This window comes from Macrobrachium nipponense, chromosome 19, assembly GCF_015104395.2.
Source record: "Macrobrachium nipponense isolate FS-2020 chromosome 19, ASM1510439v2, whole genome shotgun sequence".
Classification (NCBI taxonomy): Eukaryota; Metazoa; Arthropoda; class Malacostraca; order Decapoda; family Palaemonidae; genus Macrobrachium; species Macrobrachium nipponense.
This window is the reverse complement of record NC_061088.1, coordinates 85,773,410-85,789,362: the sequence shown is the minus strand read 5'-3', so window position 1 is coordinate 85,789,362 and position 15,953 is coordinate 85,773,410. Positions and strand designations below refer to the sequence as shown.

The following is a 15,953-nucleotide window of genomic DNA, read 5'->3' as shown; positions in this document are numbered from 1 at the left end:
CATCGAGTGTTGCCGTGAATTCATGGCAGAATACCTCGATATTTCATTTATTATCAAGTGCCTCCGTGGGTATCTTCCTTAATACCTTGATATGTTATTGGCAGTAAGGTCTTTTATGCAGACCATCTCAAAACGTCTCTATATGCAAGTTAAAGGATTTTTTTATTGAGTTATATTTATCTAATTGTCATCTACAACTGTTATACAGAATATACTTATGGATTACTGTACGTCGCTACACATATTGGCAATAAAATATCATAAAATATATCAGAATATCTGAAGTATTTTCAGTAGTTTATAACTATTTTTTTTACCCTAGGACTAAAATTACTTTCCTTCATAGAAAAATTCTTGTGTTTGAAGTAAAAGAAATCCGAAAATTTTCAATACCAATCCTGAGATACCGGGAGAGGTATCATGTAAGGTCACCAGCGGTCACTGGTGCTGACTTACTGATCATGTAAGGTTGCATTGTCACTTGAATTGAGCAACCATGCAAGATTTCGGGTCAAACGGAGGTAGGGAACAGGTCGAAAATTGAGTTATACGAGTTTTGACCCGAACACCTTGCAGACCTTCTCGCTGTCAATTTTCCTTTTCGGCGCTGAGGGACCTCATAGGTCCCAGCGCTTGACCACTTTCTCTCTCTCTCTCTCTCTCTCTCTCTCTCTCTCTCTCCTGCACAAGTAAAGGATTATTACAGAAGCCTGACCGTTAATGGCTCCTGCGACGCGCTGCTCAGCTTATTATCGCTGAGAACCAACATTGAATCGAATGGTGCCAAGTTAAACGCTCCCTCCGGCAGGAATGTCAACTCGTTGTATCCCAGATCGACGAAGCGTAATTGAGGTCCTCTTGTGAATGTTCCTGGAATTGGAGAGAAGATTTGTAAACGCTCCTGGAATTGGTGAGAAGACCCCCTTGTTCCTGGAATTGGAGAGAAGATTTGTAAATGCCCCTGGAATTGGAGAGAAGACTTGTTCCTGGAATTGGAGAGAAACTTGTTCCTGGAATTAGAGAAAGACTTGTAAATGTCCATGGAATTGGAGAGAAGACTTGTTCCCTGGAATTAGATAGAGACTTGTAAATGTTCCTGGAATTAGAGAAAGACTTGTAAATGTCCATGGAATTAGAGAGAAGGCTTGTTGTTGGAATTAATAGAAGACTTGTAAATGCTCCTGCAATTGGAAAGGAGACTTGTAAATGCTCCTGGAATTGGAGAGAAGACTTGTTCCTGGAATTAGAGAGAAGACTTGTAAATGCCCATGGAATTGGAGAGAAGACTTGTTCCTGGAATTAGAGAGAAGACTTGTAAATGCTCCTGGAATTTGAGAAGACTTGTTCCTGGAATTAGAGAGAAGACTTGTAAATGCATGGATGGAATTGGAAGAGTAAGACTTGTTCCTGGAATTAGAGAGAAGACTAGTAAAGTGTTCCTGGAATTAGAGAGAAGACTTGTAAATGCTCCTGGAATTGGAGAGAAGATTTGTAAATGCTCCTGGAATTAGAGAAGAGACTTGTTCCTGGAATTAGAGAGAAGACTTGTAAATGTTCTTGGAATTAGATAGAAGACTTGTAAATGCTCCTGGAATTGGAGAGAAGAGAACCTTGTTTTTCCTGGTTAATTGGTTGGAATTGGGAGAGAACACTTGTAAATGCTCCTGCAATTGGAGAGAGACTTTGTTTGGAATTGGAGAGAAGAACTTGTAAATGCCATGGAATTGAAGACTTTGTTCCTGGAATTAGAGAGAAGACTTTTAAATGTCCCTGGAATTGGAGAGAAGACTTGTAAATGCTCCTGAATTGGAAAGAAGATTTGTAAATGCTCCTAGAATTGGAGAGAAGGCTTGTTCCTGGAATTAGAGAGAAGACTTTTAAATGTTCCTGGAATTAGAGAGAAGCCTTTTAAATGCTTCCTGAATTGGAAAGGAAGATTTGTAAATGCCTTAGAATTGGAAAAGGCTTGTTCCTGGAATTTAGGGAGAGTATTTTTAAATGTCCCTAGAATTGGAGAGAGGACTTGGTTCCTGGAATTTGAAGAAGACTTGTAATGCTCCTGCAATTGGAAAGGAGACTTGTAAATGCCCCTGGAATTGGAGAGAAGACTTGTTCTTGGAATTAGAGAGAAGACTTGTAAAGGTTCCTGGAATTAGAGAGAAGACTTGTAAATCTTCCTGGAATTGGAGAGAAGACTTGTTCCTGGAATTAGAGAGAAGACTTGTAAATCTTCCTGGAATTGGTGAAAAGACTTGTTCCTGGAATTAGAGAGAAGACTTGTAAATATTCATGGAATTAGATAGAAGACTTGTAAATGTCCATGGAAGGCTTAAGATAGAAGACTTGTAAATGCTCCTGGAATTATAGAAAAGACTTGTAAATGCTCCCTGAATTGGAAAGAAGTTTTTTAAATGCTCCTAAAATAAATTGAGAAGAAGGCTTGTTCCTGGAATTAGAGAGAGGACTTTAAATGTTCCTAGAATTGGAGTGAAGACTTGTTCCTGGAATTAGAGAGTGTTCCTGCAATTGGAAAGGAGACTTGTAAATGCTCCTGGAATTAGTTAGGAGACTTGTAAATGATCCTGGAATTAGTTAGATGACTTGTAAATGCTCCTGGAATTAGTTAGAAGACTTGTAAAGATCCTGGAATTGGAGAGAAGACTTGTAATGTTCCTGGAAGAAGAGAAGACTTGTAAATGTTCATGGAATTGGAAAGAAGAGTTGTAAATATTCCTGGAACTGGAGAGAAGACCTGTAAATGTCTCAGGAATTGAAGGCAACTTTTTAAAAAATGTCCCGGAATTGAAGAAACGTGTTGTCAGTAACCTCTGAAAGGGAAAGAAGCTATATATATATATATATATATATTATATATATATATATATATATATATATATATATATATATGTGTGTGTGGTGTGTGTGTGTGGTGTGTGTGTATCTGTGTAGGTGTATGTATCCTTGGAATGGATTGGACAAGCGGCCATACATCTGCAACGACATGGATGTGTAGAGGAACTGGTGTTGTAAATTCCTAGTTTAGTTAATTTTATATTGTTATTATTTTTAGTAGCAGCACTACTATCATTTTTAAAGGATAAATTCCTCAATAATTACCTTGTTCAGATGTATTCAGATCTGCACAGAGAGCTCTGGAGAGCCCCTCAACTCGAACAAGGTGGAACAATTACACTACAGCTATGTTTTAGACGAAATCGTGATAGAGAACGGTTAATGTTACAAAGTGAGCCGTGAAATCTTTGAATCCCATTCCCCTGAACGAGACTTTCGATGACGTACCTGTTTGTATTTCCGTGAGGCCGCAGGAACTACAGCTGAAGATCTGGAGTTCTGGAACATCCTGCAGGAAGTCAACTGGAACGTGACCCATCGGATTCCCGTCCAGTTTAACGTCCATGAGTGTCTGGGAGAGGATGTTCGCTAAGGACGTGAGTTTGTTGCCACGCAGGTTCAAGCTCTCCAGGTTAGTATAGAGCGGTATTTCTTCGGCGGGGAAATAAGTCAGATAGTTCGACTCGAGATCGATTTCCTGAAGCGAGAGGACGCTGCCGAGCAAAGCCTTCGGCTCCACTCGACCCAGAACCCCATTCGTGATGACGACCTCCCTGAAACTCTTCTCGCCGAAGGTGCCCTCGCTCAGGGTGCTGACGTACATGTTTCCGTCCATCAGGAACTTGCTGAAGTAATTCGTCGGGAAGTCTCGTTGGAAAATCGACCGCAGCTCCCTCTCGCTCGTCACGTTGGAGCAGTCCAGGACTTCGTAGTGGGGAGGGGCCGAGGGATGACACACCCGCAAGGGGAAGATGGAGCTTCTGGTTCAAGGACAAACAGCATTGGACGCGTTTTCATTCCCGTTGATTCGCGATACTTTGCGCTTACCAGGATGCGCGCCGAGACCTGCCCCAGACGAGGTGGAAATCAGAATGATGGACGCCAGACAAATGGCGTAACGAGAAGACGCCATTCTTGAATTATATACCTCCAAGCTGATCTAATCTGCAGTAGAATTGAAGAAGGCCTCGCCGTACCGGAAGCTGGCCGTGAAGGACAGAGACCAACACGTTAAGAGAGTCTTATAAATACTCAGAGTTTCTGATGCAGTTGTCGATAAATTCCTTTTATGGTATTTTATCTACGGGAGACGCTTGTTTTTGACGTTATCGTCATGAGAAGTGGGTTGTTTATTATTCGTCTGGTTCAGTTGATGAATTAAATCTTATCAGTCTGAATTGAAAGAAGACATTCATTGATATTCGTGCCAGGAGGACATGAATCATTCAAGGACACAGGAAAAAAGACATTTACTCATTTCAAAACGATTTTTAAGATTTTGGCAAATGTAAGATTGATCAGATACCTATATGTGACCCAGCTGATGGCATCGGTTTTTGCTCCCATTTAGAGAAAGAAAAAACCAAGCCATTTACTCATCTGAGAACATTTTTTAAAATTTTGACAATTTAAAGCTCGATCAACCTATATATGTGACCCAGCTGATGGCATCGGTTTTGCTCCCACTTAGAGCGTGGGAAATGTTAGAGAGGAAATTCTTCTTCTTCTTCTTCTTCGCCTTCAGCTTTTCCCATTATTATAAGGGGTCGCTGTTTCTAATCGCAGCCTTCTCCATCTTCCACAGTCCTGTACATCTTGTTCTCTTAGACCCTTTTTCCTTCATGTCATTCAATTATTTACCTTTCCACCTGAACTTTTTTGGTCTTCCCCTCCCTCTTCTGCCCTCCACCTCTATGTTCATAACTCTCTTACTCCATCTTCTCTCCTCGTGACATGTGAGAGAGGAACGTCCCACGAAGAACGCTCGAGTGACCTTTTATCTTCATCGCGGTGAGAAAGATTTGGAGATAAACAGTTTGCTCCTATCTGTGCTCGTCTGTGTGTGTGTGTGTGTAGCGAACAAGACGAGACACAGGTGGACTCCTTCCCATGGCAGCAGCGTACCCTTAAGTACCATACTCACGACCATACCCGCATCAACCTGACACTGATTATTATTATTATTATTATTATTATTATTATTATTATTATTATTATTATTATTATTGGGAACAAATTCCGTGTCGAAAATTATGACAATGGTTGCAGGTCCACAATATATAGCCTGTGAGTATTTGGTCTTTAATGGATATTAAAAAGCTTTCGAACCCCTTGTACTTGGTTCGTCTTCAGTCAAGTTAATATCCATTAAAGACCATACACTCACATGCTACACTATTGTGAACCTGCAACCATTATTTTTTTTTTTCTTGAAAATAATGGAAGTTTTCAACGAATTAATCTTATTCAGGGTCTTTTCAAGTCTTCTCTGGGTTGTTGTGTAGAAGGATTCCAAGGACCCTGCATAAGATTAATTCGTTGAAAAATGCCATTATTTTCAACAAAACGTGTATCAAAGACGATCTGTTCCCTGCGCATTATTATTATTATTATTATTATTAATTATTATTATTATTATTATTATTATTATGATTATTATTCAGATGTATGAACCCCATTCATGTGGAACCTGAAATTCCAAATGTTGGTGTTCGTCTGGAAGAGTAAGAGGAGGTAAACCGATAGATAACTAAATAGACACATAAAAATGCATTAAAATTCAAGGAGAATAGCATTAGGGTATATATGGTAGGGTATGATCGTAGGATGCTCATTAAAAAGCAATATAAACCATTGCCCACTTCGCTACGATGGTGAGGATGGGTCTATTCCAGCTCTGATAGATATATCTGAAAACGACAGGTATATGTATATACGAGAGGCAATAGACTTTTATCCTTCTCGTGGTCAGGTCAGCAAGGTGACTTCGTCGTGATTATGGTATCGCGGGTTCGTTTCCCCGCTACCGGACATCATGATTTCTTCATATTTCTTGCGCTTGGAGCTCAAGGCTTTGTATTGACGAGTATATCCCAACAAAGCTCGAAGAATTCGAGACGTTAAGAGGGAAATGTGGATTCTCGGGCATTCCATCGAGGTGTGAGAGATGTGTATTTCTGGTGATAGGAGTTCACTCTCGACGTGGTTCGGAAGTCACGTAAAGCCGTTGGTCCCGTTGCTGAATAACCGCTGGTTCCATGCAACGTAAAAAAAAACACCTTACAAACAAACAAACCAAAACAAAAAAGGGAAATGTGGCCACCACAGTTACATACATCTGCTATAGCCAGTGGAGTCAGTGTGTTGGAACTCTTAACAGTTTTACCAATCTGTCTCAACATCACCAAACACTACTTTTACTACAAAGGAGTGAAGGTGGAGTTGTTCAAAGTTCTCGGAACTGTCTCTTTGAACCCCGAGTGGAGAACTTCTGTTCTTGAGGATTCTTTGTTTATCTCCGCTTTTTGCTCCTTTTGTGGATATCTTTCTCACGGTAATACTGGTAGTATCACATTCTGTCATACAGAGAGATATATATTTTTTATTAATACTATTGTTAATATTATTATTTAGACCTTCATTGTGGTTTGAGCACGTGGGTGGTATCTGCATTATTTATAAGAAAGGGGAAGATAGTTTCCCCTTGGCATTTTTTAATTATATTAATGGTTTAGTTTCCCCTGATGAAGCTGACCTCATGATGCTAACATAACTATAGCTTATTTCTTCATGGTGGGGAAATTGATGTACTAAGTTGTTGTTATTATTATTTTTTTTCGGTCTTATCAGAGTCCTCCAAATCGACTGGGTGGTATTTACAGTGTGGGGTTCCGGGTTGTATCCTGCCTCCTTAGGAGTCCATCACTTTTCTTACTATGTACGCCGTTTCTAGGCTCACACTCTCTGCATGAGTCCTGGAGCTACTTCAGCCTCTAGTTTTTCCAGGTTTCTTTTCAGGGATCTTGAGATCGTGCCTCCTAGTGTTCCTATGATTATGGGTACAATTTCCACATGGATTATTATTATTATTATTTTATTATTATTATTATTATTATTATTATTATTATTATTATTATTATTATTATTATTATTATTATTATTATTATTATTATTATTATTTGTCTCCTGAGAGAGCTGTCTGAATAAATAATGAAAAAGTAAAGGCCCCAAAACAGTGCACAAGAAAGAAAATAACCTTCCTCAGTGCTTACAGTATGCCTTGCGTTTATAGTCGTTTGAAAAGGCAGCCATTGATGTCTCACCTGCGTTCCTCGTGAGTTCATCGTTGCCTTACTATTTATATTATTATTATTGTTTCTTTATTCTCGAAATTTCCTTGGTAACCAGCTAGTACGAGTGTTATGATCTGTGTTCTCTGGTACTTTTCAAACGTCCTTTCCTGTCTGCAGTTCACACTTTCTATTTTATTTCATTTTCCTCGCGAGTCAGTTTTTCTACGTTTGGATGTTCTTTGTATCGTCGACCTTTTCCATTCGATCTTTGCTTACTCGGGGAGTAAGCCTATAAAACTACTTTGTTGTTTTTGTTTTGTTTTTGTGTTTGTTGTTGGGGGGTTGTGGTAGGAATGGTCTATGGAAGACCCTAAAAAAAGCACTGAAAAAGGTGTTCGGCGTCGAGTTAGACACAGGAATATTAGGGTAGGATATTTATGATTTATTTATTAGAATGAAAATGTAAAAAATAAATAATATGCATATTAAACTGTACAGAAAATTATTCATAATAAAATATAACGTATTTATTTTAATTTTCGTTGGTGAAACAATGTGATATATGACCATAGATTTTAGCACGCTTTAATACACGTTAAGTTAGGAATATAATGTTTACAACTTACGTGTGCAGGAAAGGGAAAAAAATTCTCATAACCATGCGTCCCGACGTAAACAGGAAGGTTCTGATCACGCCTTGTTTTCTCTTCCTTTCTCGTCAAGTGCCGTTTCAATTCCCGCTATGTAAAAAGACTGAAATCAATAGATTCTTCTCCTGTGGCGGTGGTGGGTTGCTTTTGCCCGCGAGCAAAATGAAAGATTAGAAACGCAGAACAATAGACAATACAGTGTTTCAGCAAGAAAGAGAGAGAGGGACACCTCCTCCCGGCTGTTGCTTAGGTTTCTGACTATGCAAAGAAAACGGGTTTTTTTCATTAGGTTTCTGACTATGCAAAGAAAACGTTTTTTTTTTTATTGACTGCGCAACGAGTCAGTATTACTTGTATTCTCATTCAGATGCCTTCTTAATAACTAGTTTCTTCTCCCCCCCCTCCCCCCATTCAACATTGGTTGATTTTTTATGTTGATAATGAAAAAACCTGGATTTTATTATATATATAATATATATATTTGTGCACAAATGAACAAACAGACTGATAGACATAGATATCTATGCAACCTCCTTTGAACCTCCTTGTATTTAGGGAATCTTTACATCTTCTGTACTGATTTATTTAAGCACTGATTTATTTAAGCATAAACCCTTATAGTTTGCTTTTAAAAGAAAAACTATTGAGATGGCTGTTTGTCTGTCCGTCCACACTTTTTTTCCTCTCCGTCCTCAGACCTTTAAAAACTACTGAGGCTAGAGACCTGTTAATCGGTACGTTGATCATCCACCCTCCGCTCATCAAACATACCAAATTGCAGCCCCCTAGCCCGAGTAGGTATTGATTTTATCTAAGGTTAGAGTTAGTCATAATCATGCGTCTGGCAAAGCTATAGGGCCGGCCACTGCCAGGCCGTGGCTGAAAGCTTTAAGGGCCACGGGTCCTACAGCATTATACACTGTACGGGAAACTCGATTGCTCCGAAGAAACTTCGACGCATTTTTTTACTTTATCTATTTTCAGATTAGCTACTTTGCCACTGCCCAGTGTTTTGTACTTGTGGGGAAGCATTTAGACACTTCGTAAAGAATCATGAATGTATCAAGTACGGGTCTGTATTTTGTTTTAGTTATGAATTAAAACGATTAATTCGTATTGACAAATCTACGTAATGAAAGTTGAACGCATCTTAAGGAAGCATTTCGCCAACAAACTCCAAAAAAAATGTTTTCCTAAATAGTGTTCTTTTTTTGTCCTTTCTCCTTTATATTTAAGTGAGATGATAAACCACCCAATTGATGAACTTATTTCGCTATTATATTCTCAGATAAGTCGATGCGACCACACACACACACACACACGGATCTATATATAATGTCTTGAGTTGAATGCCCGCCTAGCTTTTGAAATAACAGACCCTGATGACAATTCAATCAAAAACCCGAGTTTTCTTATTTTCCTGCGTCCCTGTTTATGGAGAGTGCTAAAGAACGCTTGCATCACCATTTCCTTATTCATCTCACATGATCTCTCTCTCACTCTCTCTCTCTCTCTCTCTCTCTCTCTCTCTCTCTCTCTCTCTCTTGGTTACCTAAGCGCTCATTCCACACACACGCAGTTGCGGGCACGCTACACTGTTCGCGTGAGGTGTAGAACTTTATTCCCTTGGTTTTTTTTTTACAGTTTTAATCGTCAGCTTATTTATAGTACTACAAATTATTTATTCTAATTCTTGTCCATCACCCTTTCCACAACGATAACCCCGTTAATTTGAGAAGTTGTTTATAAAACTAGATATCACAAAATCACAAAACATTCCCGCATAACAACTTTTTAAAAAACCAAACCCCTCTTTATCTTTGTAACCGAGGCAGAGCCGTGCATGCCATTAGCTTAAAGTCAAGTCGGAAGCTGGAGTAATCTCCTTCTTCTTCTTCTTCTTCTTCTTCTTTTTTCCCGGAGAACTTCGTCGCTGTTTCTTTTTAAGATAAAATCCAGAATCCTCTCGTCATTTTTTCCACACATCCCTCTGCTTCTGCGTCGTGTGCTTCCTCCTCTCCCCGTGATTCGCCGTCATATTTCATGCTCTCGCGACTAACGACACGACCCAGCCATCGCATATTCGCTGTCTTTGGTCTCTTCTCTTGACCTTCTTATTCATGCCTCGGCCCTGTCGCGTCCTTTATTAAAATTCGCGGCGTCCGTATCATCGTCGGTGATATTTCAGTCTCTTACGGTATAGCCTACCCCTTCCATACTGATTTCAGGAGGTGCCCCTGACTTTCAAAACTACCGTTGAGTTTTGTTTATTTTTCCTTCCTCCTGTTGAGTTTCATTGTTAACCGTTTTAAGCCACCATTATTATAGGCCTAGATGTGTTATCGTTTCAAGTCGCATTCTTTCCCCCCAGCCACCATTAGGCCTCGATCGTCTTCTAGTCTTTTTTTTTTAGGATTCAGTATGAATCACTTACTCTCACCTCTTGATATTGGCTGCTACCTCCATTACAATTTGTTTTCCAATATACGCGAATTCCCCTTTTCCAGTGAGCTTTTCCAATTGTTAATCTATTGCACCACCTTACTTTTTTAAGATACAAACATACAGACCATTTTAAATTAAAAAGTCACACCTTGGTATACACCAGGTGGTGGAGGCCACCCATTCATTTGTGCTTGGGCCTGGTACTCTGTTTGCAAATTTAATCGCGGAATTGTGAATAATAATAAGAAATTTATGAGTCGAAATTTAATTCATTGAAATCAGTGCTGATCTAAACTGGGAAAGCTGCCTGGCATGTTGCATTTCTCAAGGAATGAAGGTAATGGTACCTTTGTTTATATATATATATATATATATATATATATATATATATATATATATATATATATATATATATATATATATATATATATATATATATATATAATATATATATATATAGATATATATATATATATATATATATATCTTGTTTTTTTCTGATGACGTCCTTTGGTGTATTAATGAACCCCTTCAATATTGAACTCTCCAAAGGTCGTGAATACCAGATCTTTATGAGTTCTTGGAACATTGTATTATATAACAAAAAAAAAAGGGGCGTTTGGGAACCCTACCCCAGGGTTAGAAGTTTATGAAATGCTCCCCACTCACTTTACGTACTGGGGCGGCCGCCCCGCCCTGTTATTTTCTCGGGAATTCAACTCCGTTCGCAAGATTGCGTCAGTTTCTGCAATGGCAAGGTCTTGCTCGATTTGCCGATCTGTCTAATATAATGGATCATCTTTCGTTTCAAACCAAAAAAGATGTGCAATGTTGACTGAGTCCAGCTGTGTTCGCCCTGTCCAGATAAATATGGCAATTCTCTCATGCAAATGCACAAAGGTCGGCGAGGATTATACCGCCCGGAGGACGCCTGGGACTCTCAAGGAGAGTCTCAAAATAGTCTAGGTCTAGGTCGTTTGGCAAAGTGGATTTGTACTAGTTCAGTTTCATTGTTTTTTTTTTATTTCAATGTTTTTTCAGTTTCAATATTTTTTCAGTTTCAATGTTTTTTCAGTTTAAATTTTTTAGGTTTCCAATGATTTCTTAAAGTGTCAATTTTTTTTCAGCTTCAATGTTTTTATAGTTTCAATGTTTTTTTCATTTTCAATGTTTATTATTTTTTTAGTTTCATGTTTATTTTGTAGTTTCAATGTTTGTTAATTTTCAACAAGTTTATTTTTTAGTTTCAATATTTCCATTTCAATGTTTATTTTTTAGTTTCATATTTTTTTTCAATGGTTTATTTAGTTTAGTTTTTCATTTTTTTTTTTTTTTCATCATCCAATGTTTATTTTTTAGTTTCAATCATTTCAATGTTTATTTTTTAGTTTCAATGTTTTTTTTTTTTTTTTTTCATTTCCAATGTTTATTTTTTAGTTTCAATGTTTTTTTTTTTAATTTTCAATGTTTATTTTTTAGTTTCAATGTTTTTTTTCATTTTCAATGTTTATTTTTTAGTTTCAATGTTTTTTTTAGTTTCAATCAATCAATGTTTATTTTTTAGTTTCAATGTTTTTTTTTAATTTCAATGTTTTTTTTTTTCATTTTCAATGTTTATTTTTTAGTTTCAATGTTTTTTTTTTTCATTTTCAATGTTTATTTTTTAGTTTCAATGTTTTTTTTGTTTTTTTTTTCATTTTTCAATGTTTTATTTTTTAGTTTCAATGTTTTTTTTTCATTTTCAATGTTTATTTTTTAGTTTCAATGTTTGTTTTTTTTTTTTTTTTTTTTTTTTGTTTTTTTTTTTCATTTTCAATGTTTATTTTTTAGTTTCAATGTTTATTTTTTAGTTTCAATGTTTATTTTTTAGTTTTCAATGTTTTTTTTTTAATTTTCAATGTTTATTTTTTAGTTTCAATGTTTTTTTTAATTTTCAATGTTTATTTTTTAGTTTCAATGTTTTTTTTTTTTTTCAATGTTTATTTTTTAGTTTCAATGTTTTTTTTTTCATTTTCATCAATGTTTTATTTTTTAGTTTCAATGTTTATTTTTTAGTTTCAATGTTTTAATTTTCAATGTTTATTTTTTAGTTTCAATGTTTTTTTTTTTAATTTTCAATGTTTATTTTTTAGTTTCAATGTTTTTTTTTCATTTTCAATGTTTATTTTTTAGTTTCAATGTTTTTTTTAGTTTCAATGTTTTTTTTTTAATTTCAATATTTATTTTTTAGTTTCAATGTTTTTTCTTTCATTTTCAATGTTTTATTTTTTAGTTTCAATGTTTTTTTAGTTTCAATGTTTATTTTTTAGTTTCAATAGTTTTTTTCATTTTCAATGTTTATTTTTTAGTTTCAATGTTTTTTTTCATTTTCAATGTTTATTTTTTAGTTTTCAATGTTTATTTTTTTAGTTTCAATGTTTTTTTTTTTAATTTTCAATGTTTATTTTTTAGTTTCAATGTTTTTTTTTTCATTTTTCAATGTTTATTTTTTAGTTTCAATGTTTATTTTTAGTTTCAATGTTTTTTTTTATTTTCAATGTTTATTTTTTAGTTTCAATGTTTTTTTTTTAATTTTCAATGTTTTATTTTTTTAGTTTCAATGTTTTTTTTAGTTTCAATGTTTTTTTTTTTATTCAATGTTTATTTTTTAGTTTCAATGTTTTTTAGTTTCAATGTTTTTTTTTAATTTTTTCATTTCAATGTTTATTTTTTAGTTTCAATGTTTTTTTTTAATTTTCAATGTTTATTTTTTAGTTTCAATGTTTTTTTTAGTTTCAATGTTTATTTTTTAGTTTCAATGTTTTTTTTAGTTTCATGTTTTTTTTGTTTTTTTTTCAATGTTTATTTTTTAGTTTCAATGTTTTTTTTAGTTTCAATGTTTTTTTTTTTTCATGTTTCATTTTTTTCATTTTCAATGTTTTTTTTTTTTGTTTTTCATTTTCAATGTTCGTTTTTTAGTTTCAATCAATGTTTTTTTTTAGTTCAATGTCATTTTTTAAGTTTATTTTTTTAGTTTCAATAGTTTTTTTTTCATTTTTTTTTTTCGTTTTCAATGTTTATTTTTTAGTTTCAATGTTTTTTTTTTCTTTTTTTAGTTTCAATGTTTTTTTTGTTTTTTTCATATTCAATGTTTATTTTTTAGTTTGTTTTTTTTTTCAACCCTGTTTTTTTTTATTTTTTAAATTTTCAATGTTTATTTTTTAGTTTCAATGTTTTTTTTTTTCATTTTGTTTTTTTTTTTTCAATGTTTATTTTTTAGTTTCAATGTTTTTTTTATTTTCATTTTCAATGTTTATTTTTTAGTTTCAACTGTTTTTTTTTCATTTTCAATGTTTAGTTTTTAGTTTTCAATGTTTTTTTTTTTTCATTTTTCAATGTTTATTTTTAGTTTCAATGTTTATTTTTTAGTTTCAATGTTTATTTTTGAGTTTCAATGTTTTTTTTTTTAATTTTCAATGTTTATTTTTTAGTTTCATGTTTTTTTTTTCATTTTGTTTTTTTCCAATGTTTATTTTTTAGTTTCAATGTTTTTTTTCAATTTTGTCAATGTTTATTTTTTAGTTTCAATGTTTTTTTTAGTTTGTTTCAATGTTTTTTTTTAAATTTTCAATGTTTACAATCTTTAGTTTCAATGTTTTTTTTTCAGTTTTCAATGTTTATTTTTTAGTTTCAATGTTTTTTTTTTGAGGAAATTTTTGGTTTCATGTTTATTAATTGTTTTCAATGTTTTTTTTTCATTTTCCAATGTTTATTTTTTAGTTTCAATGTTTTTTTTTAGTTTCAATGTTTTTTTTGTTTCAATATTCAATGTTTATTTTTGTTTTAGTTTCATGTTTTTTTTTTCATTTTCAATGTTTATTTTTTTTAGTTTCAATGTTTTTTTTTTCCATTTTCGAATGTTATTTTTTTAGTTTCAACTGTTTTTTTTTTCAGTTTTTGTTTCAATGTTTATTTTTTAGTTTGCGATGTTTTTTTTTTATTTTTTTTAATTTTCAATGTTTATTTTTTAGTTTTCAATGTTTTTTTTTCGTGTCAATTTTTTTTCTTCAGTTGCAATGTTTTCTTCCGGTTTCAATATTTTTTTCGTTTCAATGTTTTTTTTTAATTTCAATGTTTTTTTGTTTTTCATTTTCAATGTTTATTTTTTAGTTTCAATGTTTTTTTTAATTTCAATTGTTTTTTTCATTTTCAATGTTTATTTTTTAGTTTCAATGGTTTTTTTTTCATTTTTCAAATTTTTATTTTTTTAGGTTTTTTTCAATTTTGTTTTTTTTCAATTTTGTTTTTTTTTCATTTTCAATGTTTTTTATTTTTTAGTTTCAATGTTTTTTTTCATTTCAATGTTGTATTTTTTTAGTTTCAATGTTTTTTTTCATTTTCAATGTTTTATTTTTTAGTTTTTCAATGTTTTTTTTTTAGTTTCAAACAATGTTTATTTTTTTAGTTTCAATGTTTATTTTTTAAGGTTTCAAGGTGGGGGTTTAATTTTCAATGTTTATTTTTTTAGTTTCAATGTTTTTTTTTTAATTTTTCATGTTTTAATTTTTTAGTTTCAAGTTTTTTTTTTTGATTTTTTTTTGTTTAATTTTTTAGTTTCAATGTTTTTTTTTCATTTTTCAATGTTTCTTTTTAAGTTTTTTTTTCCAATGTTTTTTTTTAGTTTCAATTTTTGTTTATTTTTTAGTTGTTCAATGTTTTTTTTAAATTTCAATGTTTATTTTTAGTTTCAATGTTTTTTTTTTTTAATTTTCAATTTGTTTATTTTTTTAGGTTCCTGTAAATTTTTTTTTCATTTTCAGTTTATTTTTTAGTTTCATTTTTTGTTTTTTTAGTTCAATGTTTTTTTTTTTGTTAATTTTCAATTTTTTATTTTTTAGTTTTCAATGCTTTTTTTTTCAAGTTTTCAATGTTTATTTTTTAGTTTCAATGTTTTTTTTTTAAGGTTTCAATGTTTTTTTTTAGTTTTCAATTTTTTTTTCATTTCAATGTTTTTTTATTTTTTCGTTTTCAATTTATTTTTTTTTCATTTCAATGTTGATTTTTTAGTTTCAATGTTTTTTTTTAGTTTTCAATAGTTTTTTTTTTTAGTTTTTTTTTTCAACAATGTTTTTTTTTTTTGTTATTTTTAGTTTTTTTCAATTGTTTTTTTTTCAATTTTTCAATGTTTATTTTTTAGTTTCAATGTTTTTTTTAGTTTCAATGTTTTTTTTTTTTAATTTTTAATTCAATGTTTTTTTTTTCATTTTCAATGTTATTTTTTAGTTTCAATTTTTTTTTTTATTTTCAATGTTTATTTTTTTTAGTTTTCAATGTTTTTTTGTTTATTTTTTAGTTTTCAATGTTTATTTTTTAGTTTTCCAATTTTTTTTTATTTTCAATGTTTATTTTTTAGTTTCAATGTTTTTTTCTTTTTTAATTTTCAATGTTTATTTTTTAGTTTCATGTTTTTTTTAATTTTAATTTTAATTTTTTGCAATGTTTGTTTTTTTAGTTTCATGTTTTTTTTTTTAATTTTCCAATGTTTATTTTTTTAGTTTCAATGTTTTTTTTTTAATTTTCAATGTTTTTTTTAGTTTTAATTTTTTTGGTTTTTAGTTTCAATGTTTTTTTTTTTATTTTTTTTTACAATGTTTTTTTTTAGTTTCAATGTTTTTTTTTAGTTTTCAATGTTTTTTTTTTAATTTTCAATGTTTTATTTTTTAGTTTCAATTTT

The 15,953-nt window shown here is 32.0% G+C and overlaps 1 protein-coding gene across 1 annotated transcript; it reads right to left on the bottom strand.

Moving 5' to 3' along the window:
* Positions 1-700: 700 nt before the first annotated feature.
* LOC135212231 (oplophorus-luciferin 2-monooxygenase non-catalytic subunit-like) lies at positions 701-9,917 on the bottom strand. Its single transcript, XM_064245677.1, has 3 exons — positions 9,856-9,917; positions 3,301-3,830; positions 701-870 (listed from the first exon to the last, which is right to left on the bottom strand). The coding sequence occupies exons 1-3, from the start codon at positions 9,915-9,917 to the stop codon at positions 701-703; spliced, it is 762 nt and encodes a 253-aa protein (XP_064101747.1).
* Between the last annotated feature and the right edge of the window lie 6,036 nt (positions 9,918-15,953).